This window comes from Trachurus japonicus, chromosome 5 (genome assembly GCF_045865225.1).
Source record: "Trachurus japonicus isolate A0001 chromosome 5, Traja_1.0".
NCBI lineage: Eukaryota > Metazoa > Chordata > Actinopteri > Carangiformes > Carangidae > Trachurus > Trachurus japonicus.
The window spans coordinates 997,824-1,018,089 of record NC_140911.1 but is presented as its reverse complement, the minus strand read 5'-3'; the positions used below and the strand labels follow the sequence as shown (position 1 = coordinate 1,018,089).

At 43.6% G+C, this 20,266-nt stretch overlaps 1 protein-coding gene across 1 annotated transcript; it reads left to right on the top strand.

Annotated features, from left to right (window-relative positions):
- Positions 1 to 1,450: 1,450 nt before the first annotated feature.
- Positions 1,451 to 11,076, top strand: LOC146986731 (uncharacterized). The gene is made up of 3 exons (XM_085777957.1): positions 1,451 to 2,163; positions 3,731 to 3,894; positions 10,175 to 11,076. The coding sequence occupies exons 1-3, from the start codon at positions 1,483 to 1,485 to the stop codon at positions 11,070 to 11,072; spliced, it is 1,743 nt and encodes a 580-aa protein (XP_085634083.1). The 5' UTR covers positions 1,451 to 1,482; the 3' UTR covers positions 11,073 to 11,076.
- The last annotated feature ends 9,190 nt before the right edge of the window (positions 11,077 to 20,266 follow it).

The following is a 20,266-nucleotide window of genomic DNA, read 5'->3' as shown; positions in this document are numbered from 1 at the left end:
AGTTGCTGTGGTGGTACCGGCATGAAAATTGTAATGAGTTGACTCCATCGGTCAACCGACAAGTTGACCACTTTAAATTTCAAGATGACTGCAATTTTTCAAGACAGCCACATCCTTAGTAGAGCAGGTATGACATGAGCCAACAGTGCATAATCCAATTACATATGGCTAATTTGCATACATACAGCACCTGATCTAAACATTGGGTAGAGCAGGTGAAAATGTCTTGTTCAATCTTGTTAACATATAATATGTTAACAAGATTGAACAAGACATTTTTTAACTGTAATATGATATTACAGTTAAAAACCTTAAGGAATGGAACCAAAGGCTACCCATGAGCATTAATAGAGACGGAGCGTGTCATACCTGCTCTACTCAGGATGTGGCTGTCTTGAAAAATTGCAGTCATCTTGAAATTTAAAGTGGTCAACTTGTCGGTTGACCGATGGAGTCAACTCATTACAATTTTCATGCCGGTACCACCACAGCAACTTCATATATACATGTGCCGTCAAAACGGTGCAATTTATGCAAATGTATGCAGATTTATGCAAATTTGCTCATGTTAACAAAGAATTTCAAAAAACTTGTAATACATTTTTTGTTTGTCTTAATGTAAGTAATCAACTCAGTAATTTTCATGGTGATATCTAAAGGTTAAATTTTTACCCTATTCATGTGAAAAAAATGTTTTATATGCGTATAAATGGGATATGTTTGGGTGTTTTTCAAAACTTTCCCCTAATGGGATTCTTCGGGGCTTTTTTTCCCTCACTCAGGACATGCTGAGGATACAAAACCAGTTGAGTTTGCTTCTGTTGCAATTTGTTTAACCTTTTCTCATAAAATGACTGGACTAATATTGAGTTACTGGTAATTGTGACGTTGCTGTTGCTGTTGTAAATATTGCTGCTGTTCTGAAACATGCACAGTAGCAGTCACAGTAGTCATTTCTTGGTTTTGTCACATATAGCCTAGATGTGTAGCCTGTACTTCTATTTTGCACTTGCACTCAATGATTTTTTTTTTCTGGAAGTCATGTTACCCACCCAATATTGGCCTTAGCCTACCAGTTCAGAAGTCATGACTTTGTTTCAGGAAGTTGGTAAATTGGTCCAGCGTGTTGACTGCAGTCCTGAAGGCGTGCAGGCTTTCTCTACTGACTAAATAATAACAGTAATTTAATTTGATTAATTTATTTTGATATTAAGGCCTGAAAAAAACTGCCCTTTTCTGATGTTGAGCCCCTGCCTCTCTATAGTCATGTGTACGTCCCTGCTTACAGGAGAGGGCTGCACACGCATCTAAAATCAATACACATATCCTTATCCTTAAAGCCAACAATACTGCCTTCCAGGCCAAAGTTGTTTCTCAGTCTCTGGATTAATAGATGTGGCTGGATTGAAATGAACTTGACTGAACTTGTTCATCTCTGAGTGACCTCATATGTGTCTTTCTTGTAGACCTGCTGATCTCATCATGGATGTGGCTGAAAAGCTCCTGGATGAACTCCCCCGCTGGGTGAAGCTACAGAAGGAAGGTGCAGCCAAGTTGAAAGAACTGGCCACTGAGATGGAGAACAGGAAGAAGAACGTAACCGTCTCTAAAGTTGTAGGGAGTTCAGTGTCTGTAGGTGGTGCAGCTGCACTGACAGCAGCAGGTGTATTAACCTTCTTTACTGGAGGGTTAGCAGCTCCTATCCTGTTAGGAGTAGGAGCAGCAGCAACAGGGGCTGGTATAGTCACCAATGTGGGTGCTGATATTGGAGATGCAGTAGGATCAAGTGGCACCATGAAAAGGGCTGAAGAGGTTTCACAGAAGATCGAGGAAACTGAGAAGCACATCCAGGATCTCATGAAGACGCTGACAGATGAACAACAGAAAGATGACCAACTTCCTGCTGACAATTATGTCATGGAGCGAATCCTGAGAGCAATGGCCAAACGCACAGGACTGACATTACCTCATGATGTCAGTCTGTGCAAGATCATGTCTCGTTCGTTCAAATGTCACAAATTTGAGGCTTTTTCAACAATATATTCATCAATTCTCAGAGTGTTGTCAGCAGTTGTTCTAAAAACAGCAGCTAAACAAACAGGGAAAGCTGCAGTTTCAGTGGCCGCTGGTGTTGGAGGAACCGCAGCAAAAGCAGCAGGACGGGTAAGTATCAGAGGAAGGTGCAGGTCTGTGCCAGCCACAGCAGGGGGCGCTGTTTCCTGCCTCATCACTGAGATCCTGTGTGTCCTGTGGTTCACTCCTAAACTGAAGCACAGGAGAGGCACTTTGTGTTACATTGTATGAAAAGTGCCATATAAATAAAGTTGATTTGATTTGATTTGAGAGTTTTTAGATGAACATCGCCATTGACTCCATGGTTGCCCCGGAGAATAAGGTGAATAGAGGGTATGCGTTTACGTCACGTTGCCCTCGGCAACGCCCCGTTCGATCGGACTGAGTGGCAAAACAAACCTCCCTCAACGTGCTGGCGGATAGCGATGGACTCATAAACTGGATAAATATCCATATATATAAAATATCTTGTATCAAAACAAATTGATGTCAAAAAGAATCGACAACCAGCTCCCCAAAGCCGTCTGCTCCACTGACACTTCCTGTAACCATAGTAACACACAGTGTGACCGCGGCACCTGCAGGCTGCAGAGGGACGAGATTACAGCTGTTACTGTCGTCCTGACAGTGACTCCAGACACTTTAACCCGAGTAGCTTTTATTCTGAAAAATTCTAAATAACTCTGATTGTCAAACTGTAGGATGTGTTAGAGGACTCATTTATCTGTCTAAACATCATAACTACGACACCTGAAACTGTAAACACAGCTGATCCATCGAAAAAAAATTACCACTCCTGTTAATTTACTTTCCGTCATTGAGAACAGGTTCTTGAATGTAACTCGGTCAAAGTGAGACGTATCCTCTAGATTTCTAGCAGCTCTGTTAGGTCATGCTGCTGCTTTACATGCTGGCAAAGCTAGACATGTCAGACTTGTGTGGGCTCGGAGGAAATCGCTTCGTTACTTGCTCGTTTTTAAACTTTGGCGGCTCTGCCACTCGTCTTTTTGCCGCTCAGTGGACGTTCCACAGCGACTTCAGAGTACCGTGACGTCATGTGCATACCCTCTATAGGAGATAAGAGATGAGTTTTATAAGAGAGATCAGTTGTCATGGAGGGACTGACAAACCTCTGTCAGCTGATCGAACCCTATGTGTCCAGTGACACCAGAGTCGTGTCGCTGTCCCATTAACTCTCTGCATCACATACACCACAACATTACATGTGAGCAACAGGCCAGTTTAGAGAAAACATACACACTGGAGCAGTGTTTCTTTCTGTCTGGGTCTGATCTTCAGTTCTTCATGTTGCAGCAGAATGTCCATGTCTGTGATTGGTCAGATTCTGCAGACTCCGCCCCCTTTCATCTGAACATGCTTATACCTAGACTGGGAAACCCTAGGTTGACTTACCAAGTCATGTGACCGTTTAGCCTGATTACATTTGTTAGGTTAAGTGAAGCCAGGTAACTGAAGATACTCTGGGTCTGTTGAAGCTGCTTCAGAGGACAGGGACCAGGACTGTGCTGAAGCCTCTGAACCACTTGTTGTTCAAAGGTTGTGATGCAGTGTCAAAGGATGAAGCAGGAAACAGCACCTGTCCAATCACTGAGAGCATCCATCCAGGTCTGGTTGTAAACACTGTTTTCTTCTTCAGATTGCAGGAGGAGCAGTTGGACTTGGATTTTCAATTGCTGATCTGGTCTACAACTGTAAAGACCTGAACAACTGTGAGACGGAAGTCAGTAAGAGTCTGAGAGAGAACGCTGAAGCCATACAGAAGGCCGCTGAAGAGCTGGAGACACAACTTCATGAAACTGAGTGAGTCTTCTCATCAACATTTTACAGATCAAAGGTTTATTTGAGGTGTGTCTGACAGCTTGGTCGCACTGGACGTGGAACCGAAGCGCAGCGCCCTGGAGCGGAGGCAGTTTAAGATCGGCCACATGTTAACTGGTCTGCCTGGCCGCACATCTCGCGCTCTGGAGTGCAGTGCGCGCGCCTGCAGCGCTTCAGATCGGTTCAGTTCTATTTTTCATGCGAGCCGCGAGCGCCGAGAGCGCCGTCTGTCAAGCTGGATAGACCAGATCGTACCAGACAGGAAGTCGGGCACAGAAAAGGCGAGAGAATCCGGTCAATTTTCAAAATAAAATGATGATTACTGGTAATGAAGTTGTTGCTTGTCCGTCTATAGCCTAAATATTTGTCAGTTGCGTCTGCACACAAGACACACACACACACACACACACACACACAAACGTTTAAAATGACGTGTGTGTGTGGAAAATCGAGTGAATACGAGTATGGGCGACTGCAGTCAATGTCTGATGGGCGCGGAGAGAAGAGGAAAAGTAGCTCCCAGTGCGACCACCCAAGCGCCAGAGAAGCCGTGCGCAGTGCGCGAGCGCAGCTTCCGCGTGCAGTGCGACCAAAGGGTGAGCTTCTCTGTCCAGGAGTCAAACTGAAACAGGACCAGACTGTTATTATGGTTGAAATGATGCATCTGAATGTTTCTCTTGTTCTGATGGTGGGAAAAATAACAAAATCAATAATAATAATAATAATAATCATAACAACAGCAATAATAATGAATCTAGTTCTCCTCTTAAAATGGCATTGTTGAACGGCTGTTCCATAAATAATAAATCCTTAATCTTAAATGACTTTTTCACCTCCCATGACCTAGATTTCTTTCTTCTGACTGAGACTTGGCAGAGTGTCAATATTTTTGTCTCTTTAAACGAACTTTGCCCACCTGGCTCCTCCTTTATCGGTGCCCCCAGACCCAGTGGTAGGGGAGGAGGCCTTGCCATTATATACAAAAATGCTTTAAAACCTGGAGGATAAATTCCTATTTGTACTTTTGAATTGCTGGTGACTAAAATTGGGCATCCTGACCCTTTTTACTGCATCTTGATCTACCATCCCCCTAGCGCAAACATCACATTTTTAGGTGAATTTAGTGATTTTCTTGCGCCTATTATTAAACTTGATAAAGTTCTTCTCATAGCTGGTGATTTTAACATTCATGTAAGTGTTCCTTTCGATAACTTTGCATCTACTTTTTAAAATATTATCAAATCATTTAACCTCTCTCAACATGTGTCAGGCCCCACTCACTAGTGGTAGCACCCTCGATCTCATCCTTACTTGTGGTTTAAATATTGATAACCTGCAACTGGATGAGCTATGTGCGACAGACCATGTTTGTGTTGTTTTAATTTACTCGCCAAAGCTGTTGGCCTATCTGACAAACTTTTAATATGTTCACACTCGGTTAATCACCTCTCTGCCAGATTCTCCACCATGTTTACCAACAATCCCCCTTTCTCAGATCTTAATGGCATGGGCCTAGTAAACTCTTTTAATGTGCACTGCAGTCATCTTAGATGAAATAGCTCCCTTTAAAACTCGTCTTGGTCCTGCAGCTAATTCATCGCCATGGATTAATGATTCTGTTCGATGCTTTAGATGCAAATGTCGTAGGGCAGAACGCCTGTGGAAGTCCACACAGCTCCAGGTACACTGTCTCCACCTCAAATACCTCCTATCTGAATACAATATCATGGTCAAGCGAGCCAGAGCTTTATTTATCTCAAACCTCCTCCACCAGACGCAACCCAAAAGTCCTTTTTGACACAATAAACAATATTGTTGGTCCCGTTCCCACTGTCTCCCCTGTTCTCTCTAAGGAGGACTGTGCCAAATTTCTCATGTTTTTTACTGATAAAGTTTCTTCCATTAGGTCTAGCATCACAGTCCCTATATCCCCCCACTCTCCTCTTAAAGCAGAAGTAAGCGATCCGGTCGTTTTGGCTAATGCTGCGTTCCAGGCAGGCTTTTGAAATCGTAAATTACAGCTTCAAGTCACAACTTACGACTTTGTAGCGTTTCAGGCAACCCACTCGTGTTTTTCCGACCTGTTTTACCTGTGAAAGTCACTATAACGGCCGCTCGTAACTTCTGACCGGTGAACTCGTACCAGATCGAACTGGTACGACTTCACAGGTCGGAAAAATACGAGTTTAAGCTTTAACTGCCCTAGCAGCCAATCCTGACTCATTTTGACCCCATCTCCTTGCAGGAACTAATCAAATTCGTCTACTCTACTAAGTCCCCCACTTCCCAACTAGACATTCTTCCTACTCCCATGCTGAAAGATGTCATTACTACAGTGGGCCCTTACCTTCTCTCAATCATTAACTTATCCCTGGGAATTGGCATTGTTCCCGCTTACTTTAAACAGGCCATTGTTCAGCCCCTTCTCAAGACACCCAACCTTGACCCATTGAACCCGAACAACTACAGGCCAATTTCCAAGGAATCTTTCTGCTCTAAACTTCTGGAAAAAGTAGTCATTAGTCAGCTAAATACTGTGCTGAGTAATCACAACATAGCTGATAAATTTCAATCTGGATTTCATAAGAGGCACTCCACCGAAACCGCTCTCCTCAGAGTTATAAATGATATTATGATGTCCTCCAATGCTGGCAGGTGCTCTGTTGCTTTTAGATCTCAGCGCAGCCTTCGACATTGTCGACCATAATATCCCTTGTTAACAGACTTAGGGATCGTGTCTCTCAACTCAACTTCAACTCAACTTTTATTCATTTTGTCCCCCGGGGGGGCAATTGGTTTCTGCAGTGGACAAGCAAGGGACATGGGGATATATAATAACACAACCCCTGAGACAAACACATACACATCCAATTACACAAACCACAGTTCCATCAACACAGGGATGGTGATCCGCAATGCACAACCACAAGTCAACAATAGAAAGATGCATGTCAGTAGTACAGAAATCAATATCTATATAAATATAAAGTGCAACAACACTGCATGTAAAAATATGCATGCATGTAGCATGGGTCTCAGCCATAGAAGAGCTCTGTCAGCTAAGAGCTGGTTAACTCCTCCCCTGAGCAGAGTTTAAAATGGAGATGGCTGCAGGGATAAAAGAGTGCTTGTATCTGTTGCTCTTAACAGGAGGGAACCTAAACCTGGCACCAGAGGGCAAGGTCTGAAGTTCCCTGAACAAGGGGTGGGTGGCATCTGACAAGATGCTTCTGGCCTTCCTCTCTATCTGTCTGGTGAACAGGTCAGAGAGTGTGCTCTGCTGAACTCCCAGAATCTTGCCACTCATCTTGACTGTTTTCACGAGTGCATTTTTGGATTTAACATTGAGGTTCCCATACCAGCACATTATAGAAAAAGTACCGTATTGACCCGAATATAAGACGACCCTGAATATAAGACGACCCCCCTTTTTCAAGACCTGTCTTTGGAAAAATACCCTTTTCAGACAAAATCAAAGAAAAAATGAATCTTTTTTAAATAATGTTTTCAGTAGCCTATCTGTGAAATAACGTTCTGGTAGATTGTAGCGCCCACTGATCTCTCTGAATGTGTGTAGGTGTGTGTCCATCTCTCTTGCGCTCTGTTTACACAAAAAGGCACACGCATCAATTGCGGTGTTTTATTTTGAAAATTGTTTTGATTTTGAAAGTTCAGCGGATTCTCTCGTGTTTCTTTGTTTGACCTGCCTGGCTTGACGCAATCGCTCGCAGCTCGCGCACAAAACAGACCAGACACTGAAACGATCACTGCAGTACGTCTAGTGTGAACGACACAGTCGTTTAACATGAGCCCCGACAGGAAACTGGCTCAGCTTCTCGGCGCTTCGCAGCTATTCGGCGCCTCCGTGTCCGGTGTGTCCCTGTCCCTGGTGACAACGCGGCCGTAGCCGCTGTGATATGACGCCCCCGCCCCCGGAGGAACTGTAAAGGAGTCAGCTGTGATTAAAAGGACCTAAACCGAGTCGAGTTGAGCTGTAACTGTGTGGCAGCGCTCTGCTGTGTGGCGAAGGGGCAACACACACACACTTGGCGCACACACGCGCAATCATCCGCAAATTTCAAAATGTATCTGTTCTCATACTCACTCCGGCAATCATTAGTGTACAGTATGTAAAGGAGTGGTGAGAGGACACATCCCTGGGGGGAGCCTGTGGATGAAGTTTAAAACATCTGACATGTGCCCATTTACCCTGACTCTCTGTGTTCTATTGGTTAAAAAGTCAAGGATCCAGCCCACAACATTAAAATCCAAACTAAAATCATTAATAAGCTTATTGATTAAAATGTGGGGCTGAATGGTATTAAAAGCTGAAGAAAAATCCACAAATAAGAGTCGGACATGTGTTTTGCTCCCCTCAAGATGTTTAAAAACAAGGTTTAAAAGTGTGGCAGTGGCATCCTCCACCCCTCGACCAGCTCTGTAGGCAAATTGCAATGGATCAAGCAGTGGCTCTAAGTGAGGGAGAAGTGCTCTCTTCATGAGTCTTCATCACCAAAGAGGTCAAGGCAACCGGCCTGAAGTCATTTAGTTCTTTGGGATGTTTGTTTTAGGGCACTGGGATGATTGTACTATTTTTCCAGCTCTCTGGCACCTTCTGCTGATTTATTGACATTTGGAATATATAAAAGTAGATGGGGCCTAACTGATCAGCACAGGTATGAAGCAGATGGCCACAAATATTAGAGAGGTTGCCTTCTCTGAATGCCCTTTTCTCTGGCCAAGCCCTTGATTGGTTCATTTCATACCTCTCAGCTAGAAGCTTTTCTGTGTCTGTAGGTCCTTTTAAATCTGAGTCTGTTCCTTTATCCCGTGGGGTCCCTCAGGGTTCGGCCCTGGGGCCAATTCTTTTCGCCCTCTACTTGCTCCCACTGGGCAAGATCATCGGTAGTTACAGTGGTAGCCTATATCCTACCACTGTTACGCTGATGATATTCAGTTATAGCTGTCCCTCAACCCAAGTTCCAATGGTAATCTTAATTCTTTGTGTGACTGCCTGGTGGAAATCCAAAACTGGATGGCTAATAATTTTCTGCAGCTAAACACTGATAAATCAGAACTCCTTATTATTGGTACTGACAGCGCTGTGTGTGAGGTGAGAAATTCTATTGGGTCCTTACAATCATTAGTACGCGCAAATGTTAAGAACCTTGGTGTCTTCTTTGACCAACATATGAACTTTGACAAACACATTAATCAGTTATCCTGGACTTGCTTTTTTCACCTCCAAAATATTGCCAAGCTGAAAACTATGGTCTCCACACCAGAACTATTGGTCATCACCTACCAGGCCTTTCATGGACTAGCTCCTACTTACATCTCCAAACACTGAAACCTTACACCACACCCAGACCCCTCCGATCCTCAAACCAAGGCCTGCTCCATGTCCCCCGCACTAGACTGACTACTAAGGGCGACAGAGCTTTTGAAGCCATGGCACCAAAGCTCTGGAATGCTCTGCCCCCTGAACTGAGAGCTGCTCCCTCTGTCATGTCCTTCAAAAAGCAGCTAAAAACATATCTCTCTACCAAGGGGGCAGTTGTGGGTCTGAGAAGTGAAGTCACTTCCTCGTTCAACAAACTGCAATCCCCTGGGCTTCCTCTGGGGGCTGGTGTCAGAAAGCAGCATTCTCCATAGACCCCCATGTTAAAATCACCGACTTTACATCCTCAGTAAACATGTTAAAAGCCTGGTGTCAGAACGTTTTTTGGTCTCAATCGATAGTTTCTACCCCCACACACACTCTGAGGGGGTTTAACTCTACCGTTTTCTGTTATTAGGTTAAAACTCTGAGGGGTTAAACTCTACCGTTTTACTGTTATTAGGTTAAAACTCTGGCCAATCAGGGCGCGGAAACGTTGAGTGACAGGTCCGAGCAGCTCCGTGGACAGCTGCTTCGAGGCCAGTGGGCGGGTTCTCGGCCGGTCAATCCAACATGGCGCTGTTCAGGCCGCCATATTGGAGTCACAAAAACGACTCCCCAAAACCAATGGATGACGTCACGGACGCTACGTCCATTCTTTTTACAGTCTATGCTCTCTACCCATGTATTTTATTGAATTACTTCTATTTTATTGCTGTTTGTTGTTCTGTTGTTGTTCTGTTGTTGTTGCTGTTGTTGCTATGTCCTTAAATGTTGATTATTTGTGACTTGTCACCAGTCACCTTGTGACTGCTGTCTGTGAAAGGTGCTTTATAAATACATTTTCTTCTTCTTCTTCTTCTTGTTTTATTCTTCTTATAGGAAGCTGATTGAGAGATTGGCCAGGGTGAAACTCGCCATTGAAACCGAAGAGAGGAGCTCAGCTCAAATTAAAGATTTGTTAGAGTTTGCAATAGAAATCTGTGAGAACGAAACCATTCGACAGTGGCTGAGAGAGAATGCTGCTGCTTTCGTTCATCTCACTGACATGTTCAATTTAGTTAGAGAACACATTAAGAAATGCGAGAAAACTGGGAAGAACGACATCATCTTTGTGGCTCACGGGGGGATTGAAGACGAGAAGCACCCAGCGGCCTGTCTGCTGCCTCTGTCCAACATCACAGACGTGCTCCTCTACTCTCCATGGAACTGTGCCATCAATGCTAATGCAGCTTATGGTATAGTTACAGGATGCATGCAACCTCAGCAGCGAGATTTTTACTGTAAGAACAGAAGCCAATGTAAGATTCCTGATGAAGAACATCGTCCCAGGAAACTGCCTAATGTCTGGAACTCGATGAAGAAAGCTGAAGCTCAGTCAGTTCCCAAGATCATGGTTCAGTCTCTCAAACCACCAAATGATGGTTTCTGGAACAAGTATACATCTCTCACTGAAAAACATGCTCAACCAGACAGGAGCCGCATCGTCATCCCGTTCCTCAACTCCGGTGATCCACTAACCGTCCCGTTCTACGTCGTCACCTTGGCCTTGTCTCTCGCCCTCCACTACTCTGAGTATGAAGCCACCGTCCATCTCGCTACCTGTCTGTGTGACATATCTACAGAGAAGTTTGACAGGAAGTTTCTGGAAGATCAGTATTCCTACACCATCAACAACTCATCAATGACGTGCCCAGAAGACATATTTCCTGCCCGAGACGCTGAGCTGCAGAGGCTGTACACGGCCTTACAACATGTGTTTGATAATATACATGTGTGATGACCAAGGCTCTTAATAGTCCAGGCAAAATAGTGTTTTACGACAGACTAATTGTAACAGAATGTTTTTCACCATACATCGTTTCTATGAGGGTAACAACATACTAAAAGTCCTAAGAAATCCTAGTTGGGGAAATATGTTTAATTCGCATCATTATTTACTGTATAAAGTCTATGGTGCTGACAACAATACAATGCAAATGAGCAATGAGCAATGAGCAATGAGCAATACACTAATGGAATATGCCCAAAATACACCCGAATAGGCTTATTTTCTTCCTTTACTCCTACCACAATCACACTTCACACTAAAAGTATACATGAAAAGTAACATTTCTGTATTTCAAGTTTCTTGGAAAATTAATTTTAAATATGTAAATGAGCTCAACACTAATTGACTTATGGTCAAGAAGCCATAAAGCCACAAGCAGCAACAGGGGCCAAATAACTAACACATTCATGTCCATTCAATAAGTTAACCTATGCACTGAGTGCTGTCACTTGCCACACTTGACTTATGCATACACACGTCACTTGCCACTTAAAAGACCTATATTGACCTTAAGAATTAATTGCACAGTCTTGTCTCCAGTTGCTTTCTAAATTCTTTTTTTTTTATTAGCGAACAAGCCTTACCTAATGACTTTCCTCCCAGTTTGCAGAGAACATCAGAAGAAAGTCAGAATTCATCAAAGTCGTTTCAACGACTGTGTGTGATGTTACATTAAATATGCTGTTATGTTCAACAACATATGAGCGGGACTAAGTTATTTGGCTCCTGTTTTTGCTGCTTGCGGCTTTATGGCTTCTTGACCATAAGTCAATTAGTGTTGAGCTCATTTACATATTTAAAATTAATTTTCCAAGAAACTTGAAATACAGAAATGTTACTTTTCATGTCTACTTTTATTGTATGAAGTGTGATTGTGGTAGGAGTAAAGGAAGAAAATAAGCCTATTCGGGTGTATTTTGGGCATCCATTAGTGTATTGCTCATTTGCATATTCAAATTCATTTTCCAAGAAACTTGGAAACTTGGGAAAAAAATTTTACATTTCATGGATATTTTCATCATGTAAAGTTTCATTGTGATAGGAGTAAAGGAAAAAAATAGCCCCATTGGGGTGTATTGTTGTCAGCACCATAGACTTTATACAGTAAATAATGATGCAAATTAAACATATTTCCCCAACTAGGATTTCTTAGGACTTTTAGTATGTTGTTCTAGACACCTAATATAAATGATGTATGGTGAAAAACCTTCTGTGACAATTAAATCTATTTTTGGGTCCAAAATGAGCTAAATTGCCTGGACTATAATTAACACCCGCTAACCAACCAAATGCATGTTGAAATCCACTTTGGCGGGTATCAATGGAAACACTGGCCAGGTTGGCTGGTGATAAATAAAACAATTGTTTCAGTCAGAACTGTTGACAGCTGCCTCTCTCTCCACAGCTCTGTCTTCCTGGCAGTAGATCCACCATTCCTACATTCTAACTTTAGAAATTTACCAGACACATTTTGAACTCTTGATCAAAAAAGTTATTTGAGAGCCCTGGAGACGACCAATCAGGATTGACCTTTACTCCTTTACTCTTTGGCTGTTTTTGTTGTTCTCCTTCCTGCCAGAGGGTGACACTATCCTTTACCCAGTTTTTCATTGGAGCAGAGTTTCCTCCTCCGACCAGACCGTGCCGTGCCATTCTGTGCCGTAACATGCCACCTCATTATGAGAGAGCTTTGTGTGAACTAGTTCAGACTGAGCTGATCGATCCACTATAGAAACCAGCTGTAGGGATGAGAGGCAGTTTTCTTTTGTGCTTCCTTGTTTTCCATGTGTCGTGTCCGGTCATATAGACACCAGTGTTGGACTTTGATCTGTGAGCATCTTCATCTGGTCACAGTTCCTGACCAGAGGTGTCGCCTCCTTCACCTGGACAAGTCACCTGTAGCAGCTCCTCTTCTTCTACTGGTGACTCCATGTTGTTTGGATCAGAGGAAACCAGAGATAACGGTCTGATCCACCTGCATGAGGAATCTATTAATAATGTTTTTTCAATAGTGTTTTAGAGATCATGTCACAACTGTTGAGCTGTTGACTGTCTCAGTGTTTTTACTGTCATTAATCTAACTCACTATGAACTCAAAGTGTCTTTTTTTCTGTGTTGATATCTTTTACATTATATTTGATGTTTAATAATCAAATCTTTTTCTTTTTTTTTCCAAATCAAACCTAATATTAGATTTCACACAAGTTTGTGATTCACTGTGTTGGTTCTGTTTAGGATCATGGTTGGACGACAGTATTTTGCCTTAATAAATGAAATCATTGTATACTTGGGTTATCTTTGTCTAATATTAACATTTGTTTGATAATCTTAAACATTTAAGTAGAAATCAAGGGTGCAAGGCACTGTAAATGATCAGATTTCAAATGAACATAGCGAATGTCCTGCTGTGTAGCCTAATCCATGTATATTGATTATTAGCTTCAGGTATGTGCATCATGTTTATTGATCAGTTAACCCTTTGTACTCTGATCCACATCACACTGTTCCTTTCTGTTGTTTTTGTGCCACTTATACAAGTAAAAGGTTTTTGCTCATCTACTAAAGGAGATGTAACATTATTTTTTTTTTATTGTTTTAACTGATCATATTCATTTATAAAATAATTCAATTATCTATTATGTTTTTGGAGGATTGGAGGAGTTCTAATGATGTCTGTATGGTCTTTGACATGTTTCTCTATCTGCATCAATAAACTGTAATACAATAAAACAAAACATAGTATGTTCATGTTATTTTCCACTTCCACTGAATCAATGTTGTTATTCAACACCAGTTCCCATCAGAAACCAAAATATTCATTCATTTACATGAAACCTGAATATGTGGATCATCACAGCACGTGACATGACGTGGCTGTAGTCTGATCACTTCATTGTCTCTAATCAGACTGTATTTGTGTCTGTATTATCACTGGATTCTTATGTAGCACTCCCCTCAATAGACCTTTTACTAAGGGCAGGCTTCTGGGTTCATCTGTTGTAATTTTAACCCTGATTTACAAGTATTTTTTTTAAAGGTAATAGCACGAAATAGCACAAGACTCTTTTGTAGAAAAATAGACAAATCAATGGTTTACTTTAAATGTAAAATGTATTCAAACAAAACAGCAACACATTCTAACTGAAAATATGTTTCAGTTAAATTATGAAAGGATCTGATTCACTGTCAATTATACAATTAACCAAAATTACCAGAGAGTAGCCTACCTTTTCAGCTGAATAGAACACTTTTAAGTTTCCCAAAAATATATAGAATACTCCTTTAAGTTTCAATAAACTACTCTTAAAGTTTTGGAATACCCCTTTAAGTTGCAAAAATACCTTCAAGTTACTCAAATTAACATTCAAACCCTTTTAGTTACTTTCAGTAATAACTCAAACACAACTCAGTGGGCCCACACTCACACACACACACACACACACACACACACAGCTGGCAAAATAAAAAATAACCCCGTTGCAGGCCTGATATGGTGACTTTTGAGTGCGAGAAAATTCACGTTTATTTCCAATGATCCAGGAACAGGCAAGGCAATTTTATTAGTATAGCCCGTTTTTACCACCAGTTTGTCTCAAAGGGCTTTACATCCCATCATAACAACATCCTCTGTCCTTAGACCCTCACATCCACTGAGGAACAACTCCATAGAAAACCCTTTTAACAGGGAAAACCAGGAGAAAGCTCAGGGTGAGCAACAGAGGAGGGATCCCTCACCCAGGACGGACAGACGGGACAGAGATGTTGTTACAGACAAGAAAACTGTTTACAGAGGGATTATCAGCCTACGTCACTGACGTTCTACTGCGCATGTCGCCTGCAGAAAGAGAGCAGCAAGAGCCGTGATCAGGTCTTTTTGTGCTGTTTAGTTAAGTTTTGATAAAAATAACAAAACGCGCAAATTTTACAGAATACCGTCAACTCGCACCCCTTTCAAGGCCAACGAGAGAGAAAATAGTACATTGGGGATTAATTTCGAGCAATATAACGTGCTAGATACGTTGTTTTGAATGTTGATAAAGCTAAATATGCCCACAGGCACAGCTGGAGAACTGCAGCAAACGAGTTGTGAAATGTTTACTACGACAGTGACTGAAGACGAGGTCACATACTAATGGAAAGCAAGATCTATATTGTTTTAAATTACTGGTACATACTCACTGATGCAGGTAGCGTTACAGTTGGGGTCAGGATGCAGTTGTTCCAGACTTTAGACATGTCCGTCCTCTTCCCTCGCCTCTGACCAGCCAGCATCAGTCCTCACAGACACTGAGTTTTGTAATCGTGAGTGTTTTCCTGAACATGATTGTCTGTCAAATAGCTGTAGGTAACGTTAGGGATGTACAGTGTTGTTTTTACCGATAACCACCGCTGCTCTGAGTGTCCGTGGCTTGTCCCGTGGCTGAGTTGCCGTTGCCGCGGTACAAACTCGATCCTCCATCCTGATGTTTTCTTTTTTTTTTTCCTGCCGTAATAAAACCTACGGTCTATGTATAAAACACACACTACATCAGTAGGTGATAAATTGTTGTAGTAGGCTGACAACATCGCTAGCTAACACCGCTTTGACTGACAAGCACCCAGAGTTCAGACCAGCAGGCAGAGCCGCAGTTTAACACGCCCCTCTGCTGGGTCCTTCGTGTTGTCACCCACCCAGCCTATAGAAACTGTGTCTGCCTCGAGGCTGTCTAAGCCTAAACCCGAATCTAGAGGAGTTGTTTATAGCAACTTAGTTAAAATCAAAACCACTGCTCCAGCAAGCCAACCTAATAGAATTATTAAATGTGGTTTGCTCAATATTTGTTCTCTCCCATCCAAGTCTCTCCTAGTGAATGACTTAATTACAAGTCACCATATTGACATATTAACACTAACTGAGACCTGGTTGATGCAAGATGAATATGTTAGTTTGAATGAATCTACCCCTCCTAGTTACATTAACTGTCATGTGCCTCGTAACACAGGCCGAGGAGGAGGAGTGGCTGCTATTTATCAGTCAAATCTGATTATCAACCCTAGACATAATAGTTCATATAATACATTTGAAAGCCTTTCTGTCAGCCTCTCTCACCCAGACTGGAAAGCAGAAAAACCACTCTTACTTGCTGTAGTGTATCGTCCTCCTGCACCTTATTCTGAGTTCCTAGAAGAATTCCCTGACTTTCTGTCAAACTTAGCAATGAGCTCAGACAAAGTCATTATAGTAGGTGACTTTAACATTCATGTGGACGTTGATGATGATTGTCTGGCTACTGCATTCAAGTCACTTTTGGATTCAGTCGGCTTCTCTCAGATACGGTGTACATTTTAGGACATCCTCAGGTGTCAGGCTTCAGCCTCAGACTTTAGATGAAAAGGCATAAGGTCTTAGGAAAACTTCTGTCAGGTGTCCACTAAACAGCCTCAGAAAAAAGTCGTCATACCAAAAGGCGTCAGAAAAAAGACGTCAGACCAAAAGGTGTCAGAAAAAAGGCGTCAGAAAAAAGGTGTCAGAAAAAAAGCTGTCTTTGTCAGAAAAAAGGCATCAGACCAAAAGGCATCAGAAAAAAGGCGTCACTTCTAGGCTAGACTACTGCAACTCTCTCCCTGTCAGGATGTCCGAAAAACTCTCTAAAGAGTCTCCAGCTGGTCCAGAATGCAGGGCTTTTAGTTAGGGCTGGTTCAGGTAGCTCTGAACCATTTTATAGCTACGCTGCTATAGGCTTAGACTGCTGGGGACACATCTGGTTACACAGAGCCCTCTCCTTCCTCCTCTCCTCTCCTCCCCTCCCCTCCTCTCCCCTCCTCTCCTCTCCTCTCCTCTCCTCTCCCCTCCTCTCCTCTCCTCTCTCCTCTCCTCTCCTCTCCTCTCCTCCCCTCCCCTCCCCTCTCCTCTCCTCCCCTCCCCTCCCCTCCCCTCCCCTCCCCTCCCCTCTCCTCTCCTCTCCTCCCCTCCCCTCCCCTCTCCTCTCCTCCTCTCCCCTCCTCCCCTCCCCTCCCCTCTCCTCTCCTCCCTCTCCTCCCCTCCCCTCTCCTCTCCTCCCCTCCCCTCACCCTCCCCTCCCCCTCTCTCTCTCATCCTCCCCTCCCCTCCTCCTCTCCCCTCCCCTCCCCCTCCCTCCTCTCCTCCCTCCCCTCCCCTCCCCTCCTCTCCTTCTCCTCTCCCCTCCCCTCCCTCTCCTCCCCTCCCTCCCCTCCCCTCCCCTCTCACTCCTCCTCCTCCTCTCCCCTCCCCTCCTCTCCCCCCTCTCCCCTCCCCTCCTCTCCTTCCTCTCATCTCCTCTCCTCTCCCCCCATTCTCCTCCCCTCCCCTCCTCTCCTCCCCTCCTCTCCTCTCCCCTCCTCCCTGCCTCCCCTCCTCCTATCCTCATCCCTCTCCCTCTCCCCTCCCCTCCCTCTCCTCCTCATCCCTCTCCTCCTCTCCTCTCCTCCCCTCCCCTCCCCACCCCACCCCTCCACATCCCTCCCCTCCTCCTCCTCTCCCCTCTTGCCACTTCTCCCTCTCCTCCCTCCCCTCCCCTCCTCTCCTCTCCTCTCCTCCCCTCCTCTCCCCTCCCCTCCCCTCCTCCTCTCCTCCCCTCCCCTCATCCCTCATCCTCTCCCTCCCTCTCCCCTCCCTCCTCTCCTCCCTCCTCCCCTCCCCTCTACCCCCTCCTCTCCTCCCCTCCACTCCTCCTCCGCCAGCCCCTCTCCTCTCCTCTCCTCCTCCCTCTCCTCTCCTCCCCTCCCCTCCTCTCCTCTCCTTTCTCCTCCTCTCCTCTCCTCTCCTCTCCTCTCCTCCCCTCCCCTCTCCCCTCCCCTCCCCTCCCCTCCTCTCCTCTCCTCTCCTCTCCCCTCCCCTCCCCTCCCCTCCCCTCCTCCCCTCCCCTCCCGCACACAGGGATGACAGGAGTGTTCAGGATCCCCGTTTAAAAGTTTTCCCCACCAGAATCTAGCCGAACTTTGGAGCATAATTTAGCCCGTTTTCTTTTTGGTACCAACAGAATCCTAATGTCTCCTGGTTTCATATGATATCTGTATCTTCGCTCTAGCTTTAAAACTGGCCCGTTTACAACGCGATTAATATTTCACATTAATTAAAAAATTATTGCGGTCATTTTGACAACACTGCTATTTAGAGATGTAGTAGGCTAGCTTACTGTCTGATACCTGCTGGTCCTGCTTAGCTAAAGGTGGACTGACTCTCCCTCTGTTGACATCAGAGCTCCTGCAGCCCGTCGTCGGAGGCTCGGAGCAAACAAGCCGCCGCTACATGGGCGCTACCAACACACAGCGGGGGGGGGGGTGTCACACGCTCAACAAACTAATTAAATTAAACAAATCAGAAATAACAAGAGACAAATGCGGTGACAGCTGGGGTTCTTAAAAGGAGAATATATGTCACATATATATAAAAAAAAAAGTCCCATAATAAAAGAACACCAAATTATTTGGGGGGCTTGAGAATATTTTAGGGGGGCTTCAGCCCCCCTAAAATAGGCCTAATGACGCCACTGCTCCTGTGAAAGACCAATTTATGAAACAATAACTGATATGGGAAAATATCATACAATGTAGGTACACCTTAGCAGCACCGGTTGTTAAAAAAGGTCTAATTTGTTTGTAATTCTGGAGGTTGAATTTAATGGTGTTTGCAACCTTTTTAATGTGAGTTTTAAATGTTAGAGTTGGGTCCAATGTCACCCCCAGGTACTTAAACTGTTGTACGAGTTCAAGCTCCTCACTCCCTAAGAACACATTCGATCTCTCTGCATTGACTGGTTTCTTGGAAAAGAACATACACACTGTCTTTTTGGTGTTGACAAGCAGACATGAATCCTGCAACCAGCCTTGGATCCTGGTTAGTAAAGTTGACAATACTTGTGCAGCCTCTTTTGGAGTGTTACCGTGAGTTAAAATAACAACATCGTCTGCATACATCTGTGAATGTACAGTACCACACACATCTGGCAGATCATTTATGTAGAGGGAGAACAACAACGGCGCTAAAGTGGACCCTTGTGGTATTCCGACATGACAATTACGACAGGCAGATTCAACACCAGCAACACTCACACACTGTTTCCTGCCCTGCAGGTGAGATTTGTCCCATACATAGATGTTCCCTGGTACAAATACAATAAATAAAAACAAAAGCATGTTATAAAATAGCAGCATTCAGTTTACAGTACAATAGATAATAATAATAATACAGATTCAGTACCGTAGTACGACAGTAGTACAAAAGTGCAACCGTGTCAGGGGATAAAGTGCTTACAATCATCAAAGTGCTTAGAAAGTCCTGGTAGTAATGTCTAGTAGAGCTGTGTTACAATGATAGGCCTAAGGATATAGATTGATCACTTGCACTGCTATGAATAACTAAAAGTTATTCAACAATCAACGTGTCAACCACAAAGTCCACTCTGTTGTGTCACATGATTTCTCAGTCTTCCTGTTGAGTTGCTCCACTTCCCTTTTCTCTGACAGCAGCTCAAAGACCAGTCAACTGTCACTGACTGGAGGACAAACTGATGAAGACCCTCACATGTTAAAGTCCTGATGGAAAGTCTGTAAGTTCTGCTGCTTTTCTCTCTTCCTCACTCTTTCTCTCATTTCCTGTTTGCAGTTCCCTGTTTTCTATTTCCTGTCTTTCCTGTTGTGTTCACTGTCGACGTTAATGTCTCTACACTTTGACTGTAAAGTGATTATAGACTGATGCTGATGCTTCTCTCTGTGTTTCCTCTACAGGTGAAGGAAGAGCGACTCTGACTGGATGTGGGTCTGAATTCACCTGGTGAGTGTCGTCTTTGTTCTACCACTCAGCTGATTCATGTTCTCAGTCCAGAGGGGAACTCTCCTTTGTTCTGTTTGTTCTCCAGTGGATAAAGGTTCAGTTGTACATGAAGGAAGGTGGTGAATGTTGTGTTTTAAACATTTAGCTTTTTTTTTTTTTTTTTTAACTTTTATTTAACCAGGCGAGCATATTAAGAACAAAATTATTATTTTCAAGTGCAGCCTGAAGGGGAAGGGGGAGGGGAGTGCTAAAAGTGAAAACAAGGTTATATAAATTACACAGAAAAATTCAATATAATACAATACAATACAATAAAAGGGGAACTTGAAGGGGAACTATGCAAGATTTGACAGAACAGTTTGACATCAGA